Raw genomic sequence first — 18,676 nt, 5'->3', positions numbered from 1 at the left:
CGCTTTCTCACGCAGCAGTACATTCATACACGTTATAAAACAGAAAAGTCCATTAATGAATGCAATAGCTCCTCTCGCAATCTGATGAACAACAGGCAGGTAGTTTGGCCGTTGTCAGGGAGGACCAGGGCAGCAGGGCCAACTAGTCCTGGCCAGTGAAGCTCGTTGGTGGACTGAAAGAGCAAAGAGAAAGGGTTGGGTGCCGCGCGAGTCATTGAGTACCGGGGCAGCATTTGCTAGTGATGCAGCTCGTTAAGTAGAATTGAAGAAATTGTCCATTTTCAGCCATTTTCTACCGCTTGTCCCTTTCGGGGTCAGGGGAATTTTTTTTTTTTTTTACTATATGCATTGGAGGAACTTGATATCATTTTGTAATTTGACTTTAGATTTTAACCAGTTGTCAGATTTTAATAGTACGAGTTAGGGATGTAACGATATGAAAATATCATATCACAGTTATTGTGACCAAAATTATCACGGTGATCATTATTAACAGGGTATTGTTTAATGTGCTCAAAAAGTTCTGAAATATTTTGATCACATTTTTTTAAATCACTCAAAAACATAGACACATAGTTTTGTCTTTCTTATGCTTCACTTACAGTGTGTTAGTCTTGGTATTTTATCAATCAATCAATCAATCTTTATTTATATAGCCCTAAATCACAAGTGTCTCAAAGGGCTGCACAAGCCACAACGACATCCTCGGTACAAAGCCCACATACGGGCAAGGAAAAACTCACCCCAGTGGGACGTCGATGTGAATGACTATGAGAAACCTTGGAGAGGACCGCATATGTGGGTAACCCCCCCCCCTCTAGGGGAGACCGAAAGCAATGGATGTCGAGTGGGTCTGACATAATATTGTGAGAGTCCAGTCCATAGTGGATCCAACATAATAGTAAGAGTCCAGTCCATAGTGGGGCCAGCAGGACACCATCCCGAGCGGAGACGGGTCAGCAGCGCAGAGATGTTCCCAGCCGATGCACAGGCGAGCGGTCCACCCCGGGTCCCGACTCTGGACAGCCAGCACTTCATCCATGGCCACCGGACCTGTGCCCCCCCCCCCCCCCCCCCCCTCAAGGAAAAGGGGAGCAGAGGAGAAAAGAAAAGAAACGGCAGATCAACTGGTCTAACAGGGGGGCTATTTAAAGGCTAGAGTATACAAATGAGTTTTAAGATGGGACTTAAATGCTTCTACTGAGGTAGCATCTCTAATTGTTACCGGGAGGGCATTCCATAGTACTGGAGCCCCAATAGAAAACGCTCTATAGCCCGCAGACTTTTTTTGGGCTCTGGGAATCACTAATAAGCCGGAGTTCTTTGAACGCAGATTTCTTGCCGGGACATATGGTACAATGCAATCGACAAGATAGGACGGAGCTAGACCGTGTAGTATTTTATACGTAAGTAGTAAAACCTTAAAGTCACTTCTTAAGTGCACAGGAAGCCAGTGCAGGTGAGCCAGTATAGGCGTAATATGATCAAACTTTCTTGTTCTTGTCAAAAGTCTAGCAGCCGCATTTTGTACCAACTGTAATTTTTTAATGCTAGACATTATCTGTTTTAATGCCTGAACTTTTATTGTTTTAAATATTGGTTTGTACTGTAGCACTTTAAGTGTGCAACAAATAAAATCTCAATTTATTATTTATTATTTCTGGCGGGCGTCGTGTCGTTCTACTCTGTTCAGCAGTCCTTAAACGCACCGTATAAACACCTCCATCTTGTATTCCTCTTGAGTATAGAACAATCACTCTGTTCTAAGAGAGCACAGTCTGTAGGTTCAATGTGCGCCATTGAATATCTGACTTAGTTGCTCAGACATAATGTGTTTGTATAGGTTTAAATTGTGGTATGTTGTTTCTTAATTGGGAAAGACGTTAATATCTCTTGTTTTCATGTTACCATTTAAGAGTCAGTCTGTGAGTTTATCTAAGTGCAGTCATCAATCCTTGTTTTTCGATAATTTTAATTTAAAATGGTCATACTAACCGTCGGGAGTTTTACCAAGGTTATCATTAATACAGTTTATCAATACATCCCAAGTTGTCGAAATATTGCAATAATCAGATCCTCTTGCAATGTAAACATGTTACAACTGAACAAAAGTTGTGAGCGTGTTTCCACAAAAAAAAACGCTTTTGGGCTGGCGTGGTCTGGCAATTTGTAGGATGCAAGTTTGATTTTTGAACACATTATGCCCTTCCTTTTTAGAGTTGAAAGGTGTTTTAAGAACATGCCTGTGAAATGCTTCAGTAAAACCCACCAGCATCCCTCTCAACAGCCTTGTTCAGAACAGCCGGCCGGAAACATTTTTAGTCATGAAAAAAATAAATCCACTTTGATGTGACGTTATGATGTTTGCATCCAGCAACACTGCGGATCTGCTTAAAAAAGCGGGGTACATACACGAAGACAATGGTTTTTGTCCCGATATCCCCTTTCGACCAAAGATGGCAAACGCCTAATTACCTCAAAGCTCCATGAATTGTGACGCAGCACAGAAAGTAGCCAATCATACAGTGTCTCTTTTTTAATGGCTGCCAGATTTATTTAGTTAGGTTACATTTAGGTCTTCAATCAATCAATCAATCAATCTTTATTTATATAGCCCTAAATCACAAGTGTCTCAAAGGGCTGCACAAGCCACAACGACATCCTCGGTACAAAGCCCACATACGGGCAAGGAAAAACTCACCCCAGTGGGACGTCGATGTGAATGACTATGAGAAACCTTGGAGAGGACCGCATATGTGGGTAACCCCCCCCCCTCTAGGGGAGACCGAAAGCAATGGATGTCGAGTGGGTCTGACATAATATTGTGAGAGTCCAGTCCATAGTGGATCCAACATAATAGTAAGAGTCCAGTCCATAGTGGGGCCAGCAGGACACCATCCCGAGCGGAGACGGGTCAGCAGCGCAGAGATGTTCCCTGCCGATGCACAGGCGAGCGGTCCACCCCGGGTCCCGACTCTGGACAGCCAGCACTTCATCCATGGCCACCGGACTTGTGCCCCCCCCCCCCCCCCCCCCCCCCCCCCCCCCCCCCCCCCTCAAGGAAAAGGGGAGCAGAGGAGAAAAGAAAAGAAACGGCAGATCAACTGGTCTAACAGGGGGGCTATTTAAAGGCTAGAGTATACAAATGAGTTTTAAGATGGGACTTAAATGCTTCTACTGAGGTAGCATCTCTAATTGTTACCGGGAGGGCATTCCATAGTACTGGAGCCCCAATAGAAAACGCTCTATAGCCCGCAGACTTTTTTTGGGCTCTGGGAATCACTAATAAGCCGGAGTTCTTTGAACGCAGATTTCTTGCCGGGACATATGGTACAATGCAATCGACAAGATAGGACGGAGCTAGACCGTGTAGTATTTTATACGTAAGTAGTAAAACCTTAAAGTCACATCTTAGTAATAATAGGCTAGCCGCTCAGTCAGATTACAACTCATCTGTAGCTCTCTCAGTAGATTATAAAGTCAGTGTTAACGCCGTTTTCCACACTTTTTTATTTTTTCAAATTTGTTATTTTAATGTCAAAAGTAGTGCCAAGAACCCCATCATTCCCTCGTCTCGTGTGTCTTCTTTTCGTGTTGCCAGTTTTTTTATGTTCTGGTTGTTGCTATGGAGGTTGTTGTGTTTCTTTTTGTTCAGTTTTGTTAGATCACCATTGTTCATGCAAGTTTTTGTTTTTTAGAGGAATATAATCTGAATCAATAATGTGTGTGCTAGTGATTGATATTATCTTAGCACAATTTAAGATAAAAATAAACATTAAGATCCATCCATCCATCCATCCATCTTCTTCCGCTTATCCGAGGTCGGGTCGCGGGGGCAGCAGCTTAAGCAGGGAAGCCCAGACTTCCCTCTCCCCAGCCACTTCGTCCAGCTCCTCCCGGGGGATCCCGAGGCGTTCCCAGGCCAGCCGGGAGACATAGTCTTCCCAGCGTGTCCTGGGTCTTCCCCGTGGCCTCCTACCGATCAGACGTGCCCGAAACACCTTCCTAGGGAGGCGTTCGGGTGGCATTCTGACCAGATGCCCGAACCACCTCATCTGGCTCCTCTCGATGTGGAGGAGCAGCGGCTTTACTTTGAGCTCCCCCCGGATGACAGAGCTTCTCACCCTATCTCTAAGGGAGAGCCCCGCCACCCGGCGGAGGAAACTCATTTCGGCCGCTTGTACCCGTGATCTTGTCCTTTCGGTCATGACCCAAAGCTCATGACCATAGGTGAGGATGGGAACGTAGATCGACCGGTAAATCGAGAGCTTTGCCTTCCGGCTCAGCTCCTTCTTCACCACAACGGATCGATACAGCGTCCGCATTACTGAAGATGCCGCACCGATCCGCCTGTCGATCTCACGATCCACTCTTCCCCCACTCGTGAACAAGACTCCGAGGTACTTGAACTCCTCCACTTGGGGCAAGATCTCCTCCCCAACCCGGAGATGGCACTCCACCCTTTTCCGGGAGAGAACCATGGACTCGGACTTGGAGGTGCTGATTCCCATCCCAGTCGCTTCACACTCGGCTGCGAACCGATCCAGCGAGAGCTGAAGATCTTGGCCAGAAGAAGCCATCAGGACCACATCATCTGCAAATAGCAGAGACCTAATCCTGCAGCCACCAAACCAGATCCCCTCAACGCCCTGACTGCGCCTAGAAATTCTGTCCATAAAGGTTATGAACAGAATCGGTGACAAAGGGCAGCCTTGGCGGAGTCCAACCCTCACTGGAAACGTGTCCGACTTACTGCCGGCAATGCGGACCAAGCTCTGGCACTGATTATATAGGGAGCGAACTGCCACAATAAGACAGTCCGATACCCCATACTCTCTGAGCACTCCCCACAGGACTTCCCGGGGTACACGGTCGAATGCCTTCTCCAAGTCCACAAAGCACATGTAGACTGGTTGGGCAAACTCCCATGCACCCTCAAGGACCCTGCCGAGAGTATAGAGCTGGTCCACAGTTCCACGACCAGGACGAAAACCACACTGTTCCTCCTGAATCCGAGGTTCGACTATCCGGCGTAGCCTCCTCTCCAGTACACCTGAATAGACCTTACCGGGAAGGCTGAGGAGTGTGATCCCACGATAGTTAGAACACACCCTCCGGTTCCCCTTCTTAAAGAGAGGAACCACCACCCCGGTCTGCCAATCCAGAGGTACCGCCCCCGATGTCCACGCGATGTTGCAGAGCTAAAAATTAAGATAAGAATGTTTAATACCTATTTTATTTATCTTTTTGCATGGGGTCTATAACAGATAAATAATCTTTTTTAAATTTAGAAGTTTTTATATACATACAGTATGTGTACCTGGCTTTAGGTTAGGGCTTTGGCATGACGACTCTTCTGTGTAGTAGCTTGCAAGAAAACACGATGACTGTTCTTCCTGAGGGAACTTCCGAGTCATGGGTAGATTCTGCACAAAATCAGAATGTTTTGCTCATGGACATGTTTTCTGAAATAGGCAACTATAGCACTTACCGAGTCGAGTTGTTAGGTTGTGTAACTCCCCACTTCAGGGTTGGGAAGACAACTCAGAGACCAACATTTGTTTATACAAGCAATTAAAAAGTACATTTCTTGAAGATTGGTTTCCTTCTATGGCAATACACACCAACAGTACTATGTAAATAAGTCAATGTTTTAAGCGCATTTTCAGTACTGCAAGGATTCTGTTTGAGTGACTTATGTTTGTGTGCGTGTGTGTCAGGATCGCTGTGTTCTCAGTCACTGTGTTCTACGACGAGAGGGTCGTGATTGTGGCAGAGCAGAGGCCGGACGCCAGCGAGGAGGACAGCTTCCAGTGGATGAGTCGCGTCCTTCAGGTACGAGCCAAGCCCTTCTTTTAAATCCCAGATGAAGCAACAGCGTCAGTAAATATAGTAGTTCTCTGTCAACCATGCTGTGTATAATGTAGTCACCCATGTTTCCCCTGCAGGCCATTGACAGTATCCACCAGGTCGGCCTCTACTGCCTTGCTCTAGTCCCAGCCAACACCTTACCAAAAACACCTCTGGGGGGCATCCACATTTCCGACACCAAGCAGTTCTTCTTAGAGGGCAACCTCCACCCTTGCAACATCCTCATGTGTCCACACACCTGTGTCACCAACCTGCCCAAACCCCGGCAGAAGCAGCCAGGTACAGTGAGTGAGTGAGTGAGTGAGTGAGTGTGTTAATGTGTGTGCGTGTGCATGCGTGCATGCGTCTTCATTCCCAGTCAGCAGGGGGGTGAACGATGTATCCTCTACTGCAGGGGTTCTTATCCTTTTTGACCTCAGGGCCCAACTTTTCCACTCAAGATGGGCCCTAAAACTGAATTAGTAATCTTACTCTTGATTTTAATCATATTCAATAATTCTATCTTACCTACTTACAGTCGGTATATAGTTTATATGAAAGCATGTGTTATTCACAAAGATTATTATCAAGGTATAGGTCAAGCTGATTACAAATATAAATACTAATCAAATATACTGCAAAAGAAGGGACTTCCGGACGGCTTCGAAGCAATTCTGGACCACCATCCGCCGCCTCAGGAAGGGGAAGCAGTGCACTATCAACGCCGTGTATGGCGAGGATGGTGTTCTGCTGACCTCGACTGCGGATGTTGTGGATCGGTGGAGGGAATACTTCGAAGACCTCCTCAATCCCACCAACACGTCTTCCTCTGAGGAAGCAGTGCCTGGGGAGTCTGTGGTGGGCTCTCCTATTTCTGGGGCTGAGGTTGCTGAGGTAGTTAAAAAGCTCCTCGGTGGCAAGGCCCCAGGGGTAGATGAGATCCGCCCGGAGTTCCTTAAGGCTCTGGATGCTGTGGGGCTGTCTTGGTTGGCAAGACTCTGCAGCATCGCGTGGACATCGGGGGCGGTGCCTCTGGATTGGCAGACCGGGGTGGTGGTTCCTCTCTTTAAGAAGGGGAACCGGAGGGTGTGTTCTAACTATCGTGGGATCACACTCCTCAGCCTTCCTGGTAAAGTCTATTCAGGTGTACTGGAGAGGAGGCTACGCCGGATAGTCGAACCTCGGATTCAGGAGGAACAGTGTGGTTTTCGTCCTGGTCGTGGAACTGTGGACCAGCTCTATACTCTCGGCAGGGTCCTTGAGGGTGCATGGGAGTTTGCCCAACCAGTCTACATGTGTTTTGTGGACTTGGAGAAGGCATTCGACCGTGTCCCTCGGGAAGTCCTGTGGGGAGTGCTCAGAGAGTATGGGGTATCGGACTGTCTGATTGTGGCAGTCCGCTCCCTGTATGCTCTGTGCCAGAGCTTGGTCCGCATTGCCGGCAGTAAGTCGGACACGTTTCCAGTGAGGGTTGGACTCCGCCAAGGCTGCCCTTTGTCACCGATTCTGTTCATAACTTTTATGGACAGAATTTCTAGGCGCAGTCAAGGCGTTGAGGGGATCTGGTTTGGTGGCTGCAGGATTAGGTCTCTGCTTTTTGCAGATGATGTGGTCCTGATGGCTTCATCTGGCCAGGATCTTCAGCTCTCACTGGATCGGTTCGCAGCCGAGTGTGAAGCGACTGGGATGAGAATCAGCACCTCCAAGTCCGAGTCCATGGTTCTCGCCCGGAAAAGGGTGGAGTGCCATCTCCGGGTTGGGGAGGAGATTTTGCCCCAAGTGGAGGAGTTCAAGTACCTCGGAGTCTTGTTCACGAGTGAGGGAAGAGTGGATCGTGAGATCGACAGGCGGATCGGTGCGGCGTCTTCAGTAATGCGGACGCTGTATCGATCCGTTGTGGTGAAGAAGGAGCTGAGCCGGAAGGCAAAGCTCTCGATTTACCGGTCGATCTACGTTCCCATCCTCACCTATGGTCATGAGCTTTGGGTCATGACCGAAAGGACAAGATCACGGGTACAAGCGGCCGAAATGAGTTTCCTCCGCCGAGTGGCGGGGCTCTCCCTTAGAGATAGGGTGAGAAGCTCTGTCATCCGGGGGGAGCTCAAAGTAAAGCCGCTGCTCCTCCACATCGAGAGGAGCCAGATGAGGTGGTTCGGGCATCTGGTCAGGATGCCACCCGAACGCCTCCCTAGGAAGGTGTTTCGGGCACGTCCGACCGGTAGGAGGCCACGGGGAAGACCCAGGACACGCTGGGAAGACTATCTCTCCCGGCTGGCCTGGGAACGCCTCGGGATCCCCCGGGAGGAGCTGGACGAAGTGGCTGGGGAGAGGGAAGTCTGGGCTTCCCTGCTTAGGCTGCTGCCCCCGCGACCCGACCTTGGATAAGCGGAAGAAGATGGATGGATGGAAGAAGGGACTTAAAAACTGATGAAAAATACATTTACATACAATTACAAAGTGCTAAAATATAAATTCATTTAATAAAGTCAAATACAAATAAGGCAACAAGAGAAGTATCCTACACTTCTCTTTTGTAAAGTAAATCTGAACAGCCGATATGGGCATCTACATCAACTATATGATTTGCCTGAGAAGCTGGACAGGACAAAAAAAACTCCCCAAAAAAACAAAAACAAAAAAAAAAACAAAGTGCTAAAATAAATACAACTATATATATATATATATATATATATATATATATATATATATATATATATATATATATATATATATATATATATATGTTTCTTGAATAAACTGTCAATAAAATGAAAGTGCAAATGAAAATACAGCTTCACCACTTTAGTCATAATTTTTGCGCCTAAGAAACTTCTGTATGACTTAAGCTCCAGACTTCTTCTGTTTGTTTGATGTTGTCATTACTGCCACAAGTGGTGAAAAAGTGTATTACAATGAGTACTGCTGCAGCCCATACGGACCACAGCTGAGAAACAGATATTTTTTGGTGGCCCTCTAGGGGCCGAACAATGGGCCCTGGCCATATGGTTCAGAAACACTGCTCTACTGCACATGCATGAAGGGTGTGTTTTCAAGATAACTACCGATACCTAATATTTGTGTTATATTTGGATGGAATATTATTTATCTTAACCTTCAAGGGATAAAGGCTGAGTTTTGTTGTCCTTTCAGTAGTTTGTTGCTGTATTTTTGGCCCTAATTTTTGTTCTGTTACTCCATTATACATAATTTTTTCGAAGTTCCTAATTTATACATTTCAATATCGACCGTAATTCTTTCGCAGATGTACGATACACTGGCAGTTATTCAACAATACCCTAAAACCAAACAAGACATAAAAACGTAAGGACTTTTATGTCCTGTTTGGCTTTGAAGACTATTCAAATAAAAAGTCTCCAGTGGGTTATATACAATAGATATCTTTCAACGATGTAATACTTGAAAGCTGAGCACCGGCAACAAAAATCCCTGGAATGTCAAGTCTTGAAAACGTAGAAGGGGTTTTGACTTTTGAATGATCTGAGCTTTAATCGGAAATATTCGTTATAGCGACAATTTTTGGTCTTTAGCCCCATCTTCTCAACTTTCTGTTTCCTGCAGTTGGCGTTGGTCCTGCATCCGTGATGGTGGGAAACCTGGTGGCAGGGAAGAGGATCGCCCAGGCATCAGGCAGAGAGCTCGGCGTGATTGAAGATCAGGATCTTGTCCGGAAAGTATGTCATCCAGCAACACCCACCAGATGTACACCAGAAACTAGGAGAGGGTGATACAGCACATGTTGAGCCGATTTAATAACAATTCAGGGTCAGTATTACCGATACTGATACTTTTTATTCTCGATTTTTCACGATAATTGAAAGACTTTGTGATATTGCTTTTAATTTAATAATCAGGATCATAATTCCAACAACTCCAAAATTTTACACAAACCAAAACTATCATTTTTATAAACTTATTTCTGCACAATTTAACAATATATAACACAAAAATATAGACAATGTAACAATTTGGGTATCCCCATCCGATATTAATACAAGATATTGGTTCGATATCAGCCAAAAAAATAACCAAATATTGGATGATATTGGCTTGCATGTAAAATGTCTGATAATCGCTCTGACACAAGCATTCCTGCAGTGTGTTTACTTGTGCAAAGATTGACAGCCAGTTAACATTTAAATGTCCTCCAATAAACACACAAATTGGTCTTCTTCTAGTTTTGTGAAGTCATTTACAAAAGGTGAACGTGGTAGGCATCGGCTACTAGGAGCCAGCAGCTACGCAACAGCTTAGCACACAAGCGAGACATAATAAGTGTCCTTAATTGAACAATATTGCAGTCTAAACAGCACATTTGTCAATATAAACAAGTATCAAATAATTATAGTTGCATATTATTTACAGACGCAAAGTCTGCAAGGCAGAAGCAGTAATGTCTGCATAATTCAATTTACTGCATTATGATGTTAACTTAAGGAATTGTTGTGGCCACTAGGTGTCACCAAAAAAAATACCACTCCACTTCAACTTAAAGACAGCATAAATACATTCCAGATGGTTAAATATAAATAGGTTGGTGTTTTTCATACCTACCATTGTTCGCTGAGTAATTTCACTTGATCAAGCCTTTTCTAACATTCCACACTACAGAATAATAAGTATTTACTATGATTCGTGCTGATATTGTATTGGATTAATATCGATATCATATCGGAAATGAAAGGACTCTTACTCTTAGTAACAATATCAACAAAATATTCCAATTATACCTTTTTATTATGTTCAATGAAATAGTCAATACAGTGTCTACCATGGGACTGCAATCTATTTGTAGTGTGGTTGGTTGCGGGCAAGGTGGAATGATGTAATCAGTGATTTTGCGTATTTCAGTATGACGCATTTGCAAAGAAATTGGGAAAAAGATTTAAGCAAAACAAATCTGTTTTCGCATTTGTTTATTACGATTACAATTCTTCTGTGGCTTAACAAACAAGACATAGTGTCCTGGCTAGGAAGAGAGATACGTACTTTCATATCAGACTTTCCATAACTTTACTAGATTTGTGGCCAGTCGGCTTGTTGAAAAAGTGTGCCCAAAGGCATTTGATTACTAGTTGAATATAGCACCATGTCGCTAAATTGGCAACACAAATAGCTCCGGCTATGTTTTCTTATTCTTTGGCGGACCAGATGCGTTATGATCTGTAACTGTCCACAGAGGATCTTCGTGCTTGTTCATCATCAAGTATATCTAGGTTGTGGTCTAATGGTTAACAGTTAGGCTTGGAGACCGCAATAGTTCAGTTAGAGATGTCAAACAAAACAAAAATCTGCTCTCTCTCTGTTTTCACTTCTCTTTGGATGTAGCTCTGTATGTGGCCCACTGTCATGGTAAGAATCACGGCCTTTTACAGCATCTTTTTGTCACCCGTCTTTATTTTTGCCATTCGCTAACCAGTGCTGTATTGTGCTTTTATTTTGGTCGCTTGTGTTCTTGCCCGGCACATACAAAAGTCTGTGCATTTCCATCCTTTTGTAATAGCAATTTTTTTAAGCTTCCGTTTCATATTCTTAATTATTGCTATTTCTAAGAGCTGGGTCGTATCACCTAAGGTTTGGTTCTTATTAATGTTCCGTGCTATGCAGTTGTCTGCTTAAGGAATACAACAGTTACTTCTTTTTGTGCACACACTGGACAAATGACATTAGGTACACCAACACATTCTAATGGGAGGCAATACAAACACACACACTGTCAGAAAAGTGTTCTTACCACCAAAACTACTTACGGTAACCGCTTTTCACAAAAGTTTGTCAGAGACTTTCAGATACAGTAATTGGTTAACGTAGATAGATAAAACCCAGTACATTTTAGTATAGAGTCAGAACAGTGCCAACATCCTCACGCGTAAAAAATACATTCTGCATGTGCATAGACTAATTTTGTATGTGCGTTGCGTCTTTTTGCGCACTCACAGCATCTTTTTGCGCTGGCGATGTGTCTTTCTCCTTCTCTACATGCGCAACATTCCATCCTTTTGGCACGTTCAGGGGCGGGCATTGAATACACGCCCCATTAACTCCCCTCTTTTCTGATTAGTCATTTTAAACAGAGAGGCTGCTCAAGCACAAAATGAGTCCAAGCGCACGCAAAAGGAGTCCGCAAGCACGTTCTTGACGCGAGATCATTTTAGCACTCTTCTGACGCCATAGATATGTACTTTCATATTCGAGCCTCCAAAAGAGCTGAAAAAATCACTAGATTTGTTGCTTATATTGCTTTTTTAATGAACCCAACCAAGAGGAGTCTGAGTACTCTCTAGTTATAGGGACAAAGTTGGCAACACTCAATCCTTCTGCGACGTCTTCTTATTCTCTGGCAGAACAGGTGCTCACGAGCAGTGTTGGGTTAGTTACTGAAAACCAGTAACTAGTTACAGTTACTAGTTACTTTATTTCAAAAGTAACTCAGTTACTTACACCAAAAAGTAATGCGTTACTGTTAAAAGTAACTATTTAGTTACTTCTTTTTTCCCCCCTTTTTTTTTTTAAGGCTCCCATTAATGCCCTTTTAGCCTTCATTTCAGTACTGTTATTGCACTGGAGAATAATACAATCTGTTGATCAACTTGACATACATTTGCATCACTGAACTCAGAAAGCAATGTGCTCTACATACAACACACAAAGACAAAGATATGTTTCAAAGGGCCAATTTATTTCAGGCCAGAACAAATTGACAAAACTATTTTAAATAGCTGCAACATAATGGCACTTTAACTTTAACTTTAAGTAGATAGGATCTTTGATCCTAGACACAACTTACATTTAACTAAAATGTTAGCATGTGAGGTGAGTGACTTCAGTGAGTGAGTGGGCGAGAGAAGTGAGGGAGCGTCAGCTTGGTGGATGGCTGTGTCCAATAAAGTCACAAAGTTGCAACAAACCGCCGGCCTCGTCATTCACCCTCAGCTGTAAAGACCCACTTCCGGGTAAAGTGAAGGTTGTTAGCCCCGAAGTACATGGAACGTCTCCCTGCGCCCCTCAACTACGGTCTGGGAGCCCCCGCGCCCCCACCCACACAAAGCACGCCTCTTCTTTTCCACGCAGCGCTGCAATAAAACACACTCAGGTCTTCTGTTTCTAGCCGATACTACATAAAAAATAACGTAAAATAACGCAGTAACGCATCATGTAGTAACGGTAACTGAGTTACTGAATATAAAAAATAACGCGTTAGATTACTAGTTACCGCCGAAACTAACGGCGTTACTTTGTAACGCATTAGTCCCAACACTGCTCACGAGGTATGTTAAGAAGCACAATTAGAATGACACCTATTGTACGCAGTTGAAACGGCAAGCTGCATTTGCAGACAGTACAGTTATCATGAGTTTATGAAAGGGGGCAGACAGGTAGTGCCGATATTATTTATTATTTAACACTGAGATTTGGATAAGCATAAGCATCTTCCTTCATGTGTCTGATTAGATAATGAATCATAATGACGAAATGTACGTGTCAAAATATGCACAAGGTGTACAGTTTGAAAGTTAGCATTGTTAAACCTCACCATTGTCGTTCGATAGCATCTTTATTGTTGTTATTGTAGTTTGTAGTTTGTAGTTTGTTCAGCATCATTTTTCAAATGTTGTACCTCAATTAGCTGTGTCAAAAAAATCAAAGATAGCTTAATGTGATGAGGTGCTGTGCACAATTACAAATACCTTTCTGACAGTGTCAAATCAAAACTGAGCAAAAGCAGAATGCGCAGTTGTACCTAATGTTGTGGCTGGTAACTGTATGCACTGTACTACCCTATGACTTTATGTTCATTTAATACCAAAACCGACAAATGTTTTTTCCCGCAGCATCAGTATTTGGCAGAAGCACTACAGTGGAGGGCACAGACTGATCCAGACCATGTTCTTTACGTGCTTCTTAACGCCAAGGTAGCTAATTGCTTTGAAAAACCCTAACAGGGGAGGACTCATACAATCATTTTTACACGTGTAAAGTTGATGTCTCTATGATATCCTGCAGGGAGTGGCTGTGAGCACGGCAACCTGCGTTCAGCTTCACAAGCGAGCCGAGAAGATTGCGGCGGCGCTCATGGAGAAAGGCAGCATCAACACCGGCGAGAACGTTGTGTTGCTTTATACTCCTGGTAGGCTCCGCTGCGGTTCCTGCCGTTGTCTTCATTTATTGGAAGATATTGATCATTTTCTTTTGACTCACTCTGCAAGGTATTGACTTGATCGCCTCCTTTTATGGCTGCCTCTACGCCGGTTGTGTCCCCGTAAACGTCAGACCTCCACACCCTCAGAACCTGGCGGCCACGCTGCCTACTGTCCGTATGATCATTGACGTAAGTTTGTGTGTGCTTTTGTGACATCATGTGATTGACATGTTATGAGAAGTGTCCCTAAACCTTTCAACAAATCAAAACGTAACACACTTTGTAATTATATTGGGGGTGTCCCAATCCAATAATATTATCGTATACGGGTCCAATACTGGATTATATTGGCTTGTTTTCTAAAGTCTCTGATAAAAGTGTTCCGATACATGTACCGTATTTTTCGGACTATAAGTCGCAGTTTTTTCATAGTTTGGCCGGGGGAGCGACTTATGTGTGAAATGATTAACACATTACCGTAAAATATCAAATAATATTATTTAGCTCATTCACGTAAGAGACTAGACGTATAAGATTTCATGGGATTTAGCGATTAGGAGTGACAGATTGTTTGGTAAACGTATAGCATGTTCTATATGTTATAGTTATTTGAATGACTCTTACCATAATATGTTACGTTAACATACCAGGCACGTTCTCAGTTGGTTATTTATGCCTCATATAACGTACACTTATTCAGCCTGTTGTTCACTATTCATTATTTATTTTAAATGGCCTTTCAAATGTCTATTCTTGGTGTTGGGTTTTATGAAATAAATTTCCCCAAAAATGCGACTTATACTCCAGTGCGACTTATATACCGTATTTTCCGCACCATTAGCCGCACCTAAAAACCACAAATTTACTCAAAAGCTGACAGTGCGGCTTTTAACCCGGTGCGCTTTATATATGGATAAATATTAAGATTCATTTTCATAAAGTTTAGGTCTCGCAACTACGGTAAACAGCCGCCATCTTTTTTCCCGGTAGAGCAGGAAGCGCTTCTTCTTCTACGCAAGCAACCGCCAAGGTAAGCACCCGCCCCCATAGAACAGGAAGCGCTCCTTCTTGTACTGTAAGCAACCACCCGCCCCCGGAAGAAGAAGAAGCGCGCGGTGCATGCTGGGATATGTGACGTTTCATTTCCATTTGTGTGTTTATGTAAAGACCCCAAAATGGCTCCTATTAAGTGTGTTGTCTGTCTAATTATAAATAATGCAGACGAGGCGTGTTAACTGAGTTCTCAACGTTTACTCACAGCGTGCTCATAACCACATTCTAACTCCCAGCATACAACAACGCTTCTCAGGGCTACCGCGCATGCTCGTAACTATCGTTGCATGCTGGGTAGTGTAGTTGTTATATTTGCTAGCTCATAACATCACATTAAGAGACACGCTTACGCGCTTAATTCAATACTCGCCGTCATTCCGGGTGGATTGACAAAAGACCTCCAGCCGCTAGATATTGGTGTCAACAGGGCATTCGAAGCTAGACTGCTAACTGCGTGGGAACAATGGATGACAGAAGGCGAACACACCTTCACTAAGACAGGGAGGCAGCGCCAGACGACGCCAACATCTGCCAGTGGATCGTAAATGCCTGGGCAGATATTTCGGTCACAACTGTGGTCCGAGCTTTCCGGAAGGCAGGATTCACAGAACTGCTGGATAACAGTGACACTGACTCCGATTACTTCGACGAGACGGAGCCGGCCATTTTGGATCTCACATTTGCCCAACCTTTTCACTTCGGACACCGAAGACGAAGGATTTACGAATGAAGAATAACTTCAGAAAGTGAGCGCTATGTTTATTTTGTGTGTTGTGACATTAACGTTCGAGCAACATTATGTTGCTATTGCTCTGCACTATTTTGAATTTTACTATGTTTGTGATTGCACATTTGCGTACATTTTGGGAGTGAACAGAGTTGTTAGAACGCTGGTTTTTAATATATTATTAAAGTTTGACTGACCTATCTGACTGTTTTTTTGACATTCCCTTTAGCGCAGCGTAGGCGCGGCTTATAGTCCGGGGCGGCTTATTGGTGGACAAAGTTATGAAATATGCCATTCATTGAAGGTGCGGCTAATAATCCGGTGCGCCTTATAGTGCGGAAAATACGGTATGTTTTTTTCCTTCTTTATTATGCATTTTCGGCAGGTGCGACTTATACTCCGAAGCGACTTATACTCCGAAAAATACGGTCGTCCTGCAGCGTGTTTACTTATGCAAAGCTGGACAGCCAGTTAACATCTAACTGTCCTCCAATAAGGTTGCTTTTTTTCTTGTATTTTATTTAAGTCTTTTACAAAAGGTAAACATGGTAGGATATAGTCTACTAGGAGCTAGCAGCTACACAACAACTAAGCATACAATAGACACAAGCTAGATATATGTAATAAGTGTCCTTAATTGTACAACTGTAGTCTAAAACAGCACATTTTCATTATAAAAAAGTATCAACTATTTATAGTTACTGTACTTTCCGCACTATAAATCGCACCGGATTATAAGGCGCACCTTCAATGAATGGCATATTTCAAAACTCTGTTCATATAAAAGGCGCACCGGATTATAAGGCGCACTTATGCATCCATTAGATGGAGCTGCGCTAAAGGGAATGTCAACAAAACAGTCAGATACGGCAGTCAAACTTTATTAATAGATTACAAACCAGCGTTCTGACAACTCTGTTCACTCCCAAAATGAATAAACAGCTGTTTTATTATTTTCCCCGAGGTAAAGTCAGTGACGTGGTGTTTTGTTTATCTTTTAGCAACAGCAAGGTATAACATGTAGTGCAACATTTATATCACATAGTGGAGGGGAACTTTTCCCTGATTCAATAAACACGTAAAAAACAGTGATACTGTTACGGTAAATCAAACGTTAGTGCAATCACAATATAGTAACACTCGAAATAGTGCAGAGCAATAACAATATATCAATAACTCAACGTTGCTCAAACGTTAATGTCACACAACACAACACACAAAATAAATCAAATCAAATCAAATCAACTTTATTTATAGAGCACATTTAAAATTTACCACAGGGGTAGCCAAAGTGCTGTACAATGAGCAGGTTAAAAGATAAAACGAGTACCGAGCAAACACAACACAACACAAACAGAACACGATAAAAAATAAATAATTAAAATAGAATTAATAAAAACATAAAAACATAAAAACAGGATCACAGCAGGTGTATTATGGGGCGCCATTGCAGGATGGATATCACTCAGTGTTAAAAGCCATGGAATAAAAGTATGTTTTTAAGAGAGATTTAAAAACAGGAAGAGAGGAGGCTTGTCTAACACTCGGGGGTAGGTCGTTCCAGAGCTTGGGAGCAGCAACGGCGAAAGCTCTGTCACCTCTAAGCTTCAGCCTTGTGTCAGGGACCGTCAACAGCAGCTGATCGGCTGATCTTAAGGATCGGGTGGGGCAGTAAGGCTGAAGGAGGTCGGAGAGATAGGTTGGCGCGAGGTTGTTTAGACATTTAAAAACAAATAAAAGGAGTTTAAAATGTATTCGGTAACGCACAGGGAGCCAGTGAAGGGACGCTAAAATAGGGGTGATGTGCTCACGTCTGCGGGTCTGTGTTAGCAGACGAGCAGCACAGTTCTGCACGAGCTGCAGGCGGGCGAGGGAGGCCTGGCTAATGCCAACATACAGGGCATTACAGTAATCAAGACGAGTCGAGATAAAAGCGTGGATTAATTTCTCAAGATCATGTCTTGATAGAAGCGGTTTCACTTTCGCTATTTGGCGTAATTGATAAAAGCTTTTTTGAACGACGCTGCTGATTTGTTTTTCGAATTTAAAATCTGAGTCAATCTTTACCCCCAGGTTTGTGACAGAGTCGCTGAGATACGGGGTCAGAGTGCCGAGGTCAACGTTGGGGGAGGGAGAGCGACTTGGACCGAACAACATAACTTCTGTTTTATCTTCATTTAGGCTCAGGAAGTTAGCTGAAAGCCAGACTTTGATGTCGTGCAGGCAGTCAATAAGACGTTGAACCGTGTTATTTTGTGCCATGGGAAAATAAATCTGGCAATCATCGGCATAAAAATGAAATGCAATACTGTACTTCCTAAAAATAGAACCAAGGGGGAGAAGGTAAAGCGCAAATAAAATTGGGGCAAGGATTGAGCCCTGGGGGACCCCATGTGGTAAAGGAGCTGTGGACGACATAAAACTGTCTACTTTTACACAAAAACTCCTGTCGGTTAGGTACGACCGGAACCAGTTGAGGGCGACGCCCTTAATGCCCACACAGTTCTCAAGACGAGTGATTAAGGTGGCGTGGTCGACGGTGTCGACGCAGCAGACAGATCTAAAAGCACCAGGACAACATATTTACCAGAATCAGTGGACAGGAGGATATCGTTAAAAACTTTTAGAAGCGCTGACTCTGTGCTGTGGAGGGCTTTAAAACCGGACTGGACCAGCTCAGTGATACCATTATCCTCTAAGAAGGGCAACAACTGACTGTAGACAACCTTCTCTAATATTTTGGAAATGTATGGAAGATTAGAGATAGGTCTGAAGTTAGAGAGGAGAGAGGGGTCGAGGCTGGGTTTTTTAAGTAGAGGTCGTACCACTGCATGTTTAAACTCTACTGGAACTAATCCATAAACATGTAAAGCTCACTTTATGAAGTT

At 43.6% G+C, this 18,676-nt stretch overlaps 1 protein-coding gene across 4 annotated transcripts in view; it reads left to right on the top strand.

Moving 5' to 3' along the window:
* dip2bb (disco-interacting protein 2 homolog Bb) overlaps positions 1–18,676 on the top strand; it is a 154,952-nt gene that overhangs the window by 109,854 nt on the left and 26,422 nt on the right. For 2 of the 4 annotated variants that reach the window (XM_061923551.1, XM_061923550.1), the window contains 7 exons: positions 5,721–5,835; positions 5,949–6,150; positions 9,430–9,542; positions 11,197–11,220; positions 13,701–13,781; positions 13,873–13,996; positions 14,076–14,197. In XM_061923551.1, the coding sequence (XP_061779535.1) occupies positions 5,721–5,835; positions 5,949–6,150; positions 9,430–9,542; positions 11,197–11,220; positions 13,701–13,781; positions 13,873–13,996; positions 14,076–14,197 (781 nt within the window). The remainder of the gene's footprint in view (positions 1–5,720; positions 5,836–5,948; positions 6,151–9,429; positions 9,543–11,196; positions 11,221–13,700; positions 13,782–13,872; positions 13,997–14,075; positions 14,198–18,676) is intronic. The other 2 variants (XM_061923553.1, XM_061923552.1) reach the window with 1 other exon arrangement.

This window comes from Nerophis lumbriciformis, linkage group LG28 (genome assembly GCF_033978685.3).
Source record: "Nerophis lumbriciformis linkage group LG28, RoL_Nlum_v2.1, whole genome shotgun sequence".
In the NCBI taxonomy this organism is placed as follows: domain Eukaryota; kingdom Metazoa; phylum Chordata; class Actinopteri; order Syngnathiformes; family Syngnathidae; genus Nerophis; species Nerophis lumbriciformis.
Note: the sequence above shows the minus strand (reverse complement) of the source record. Positions and strands in the feature narration are given on the sequence as shown.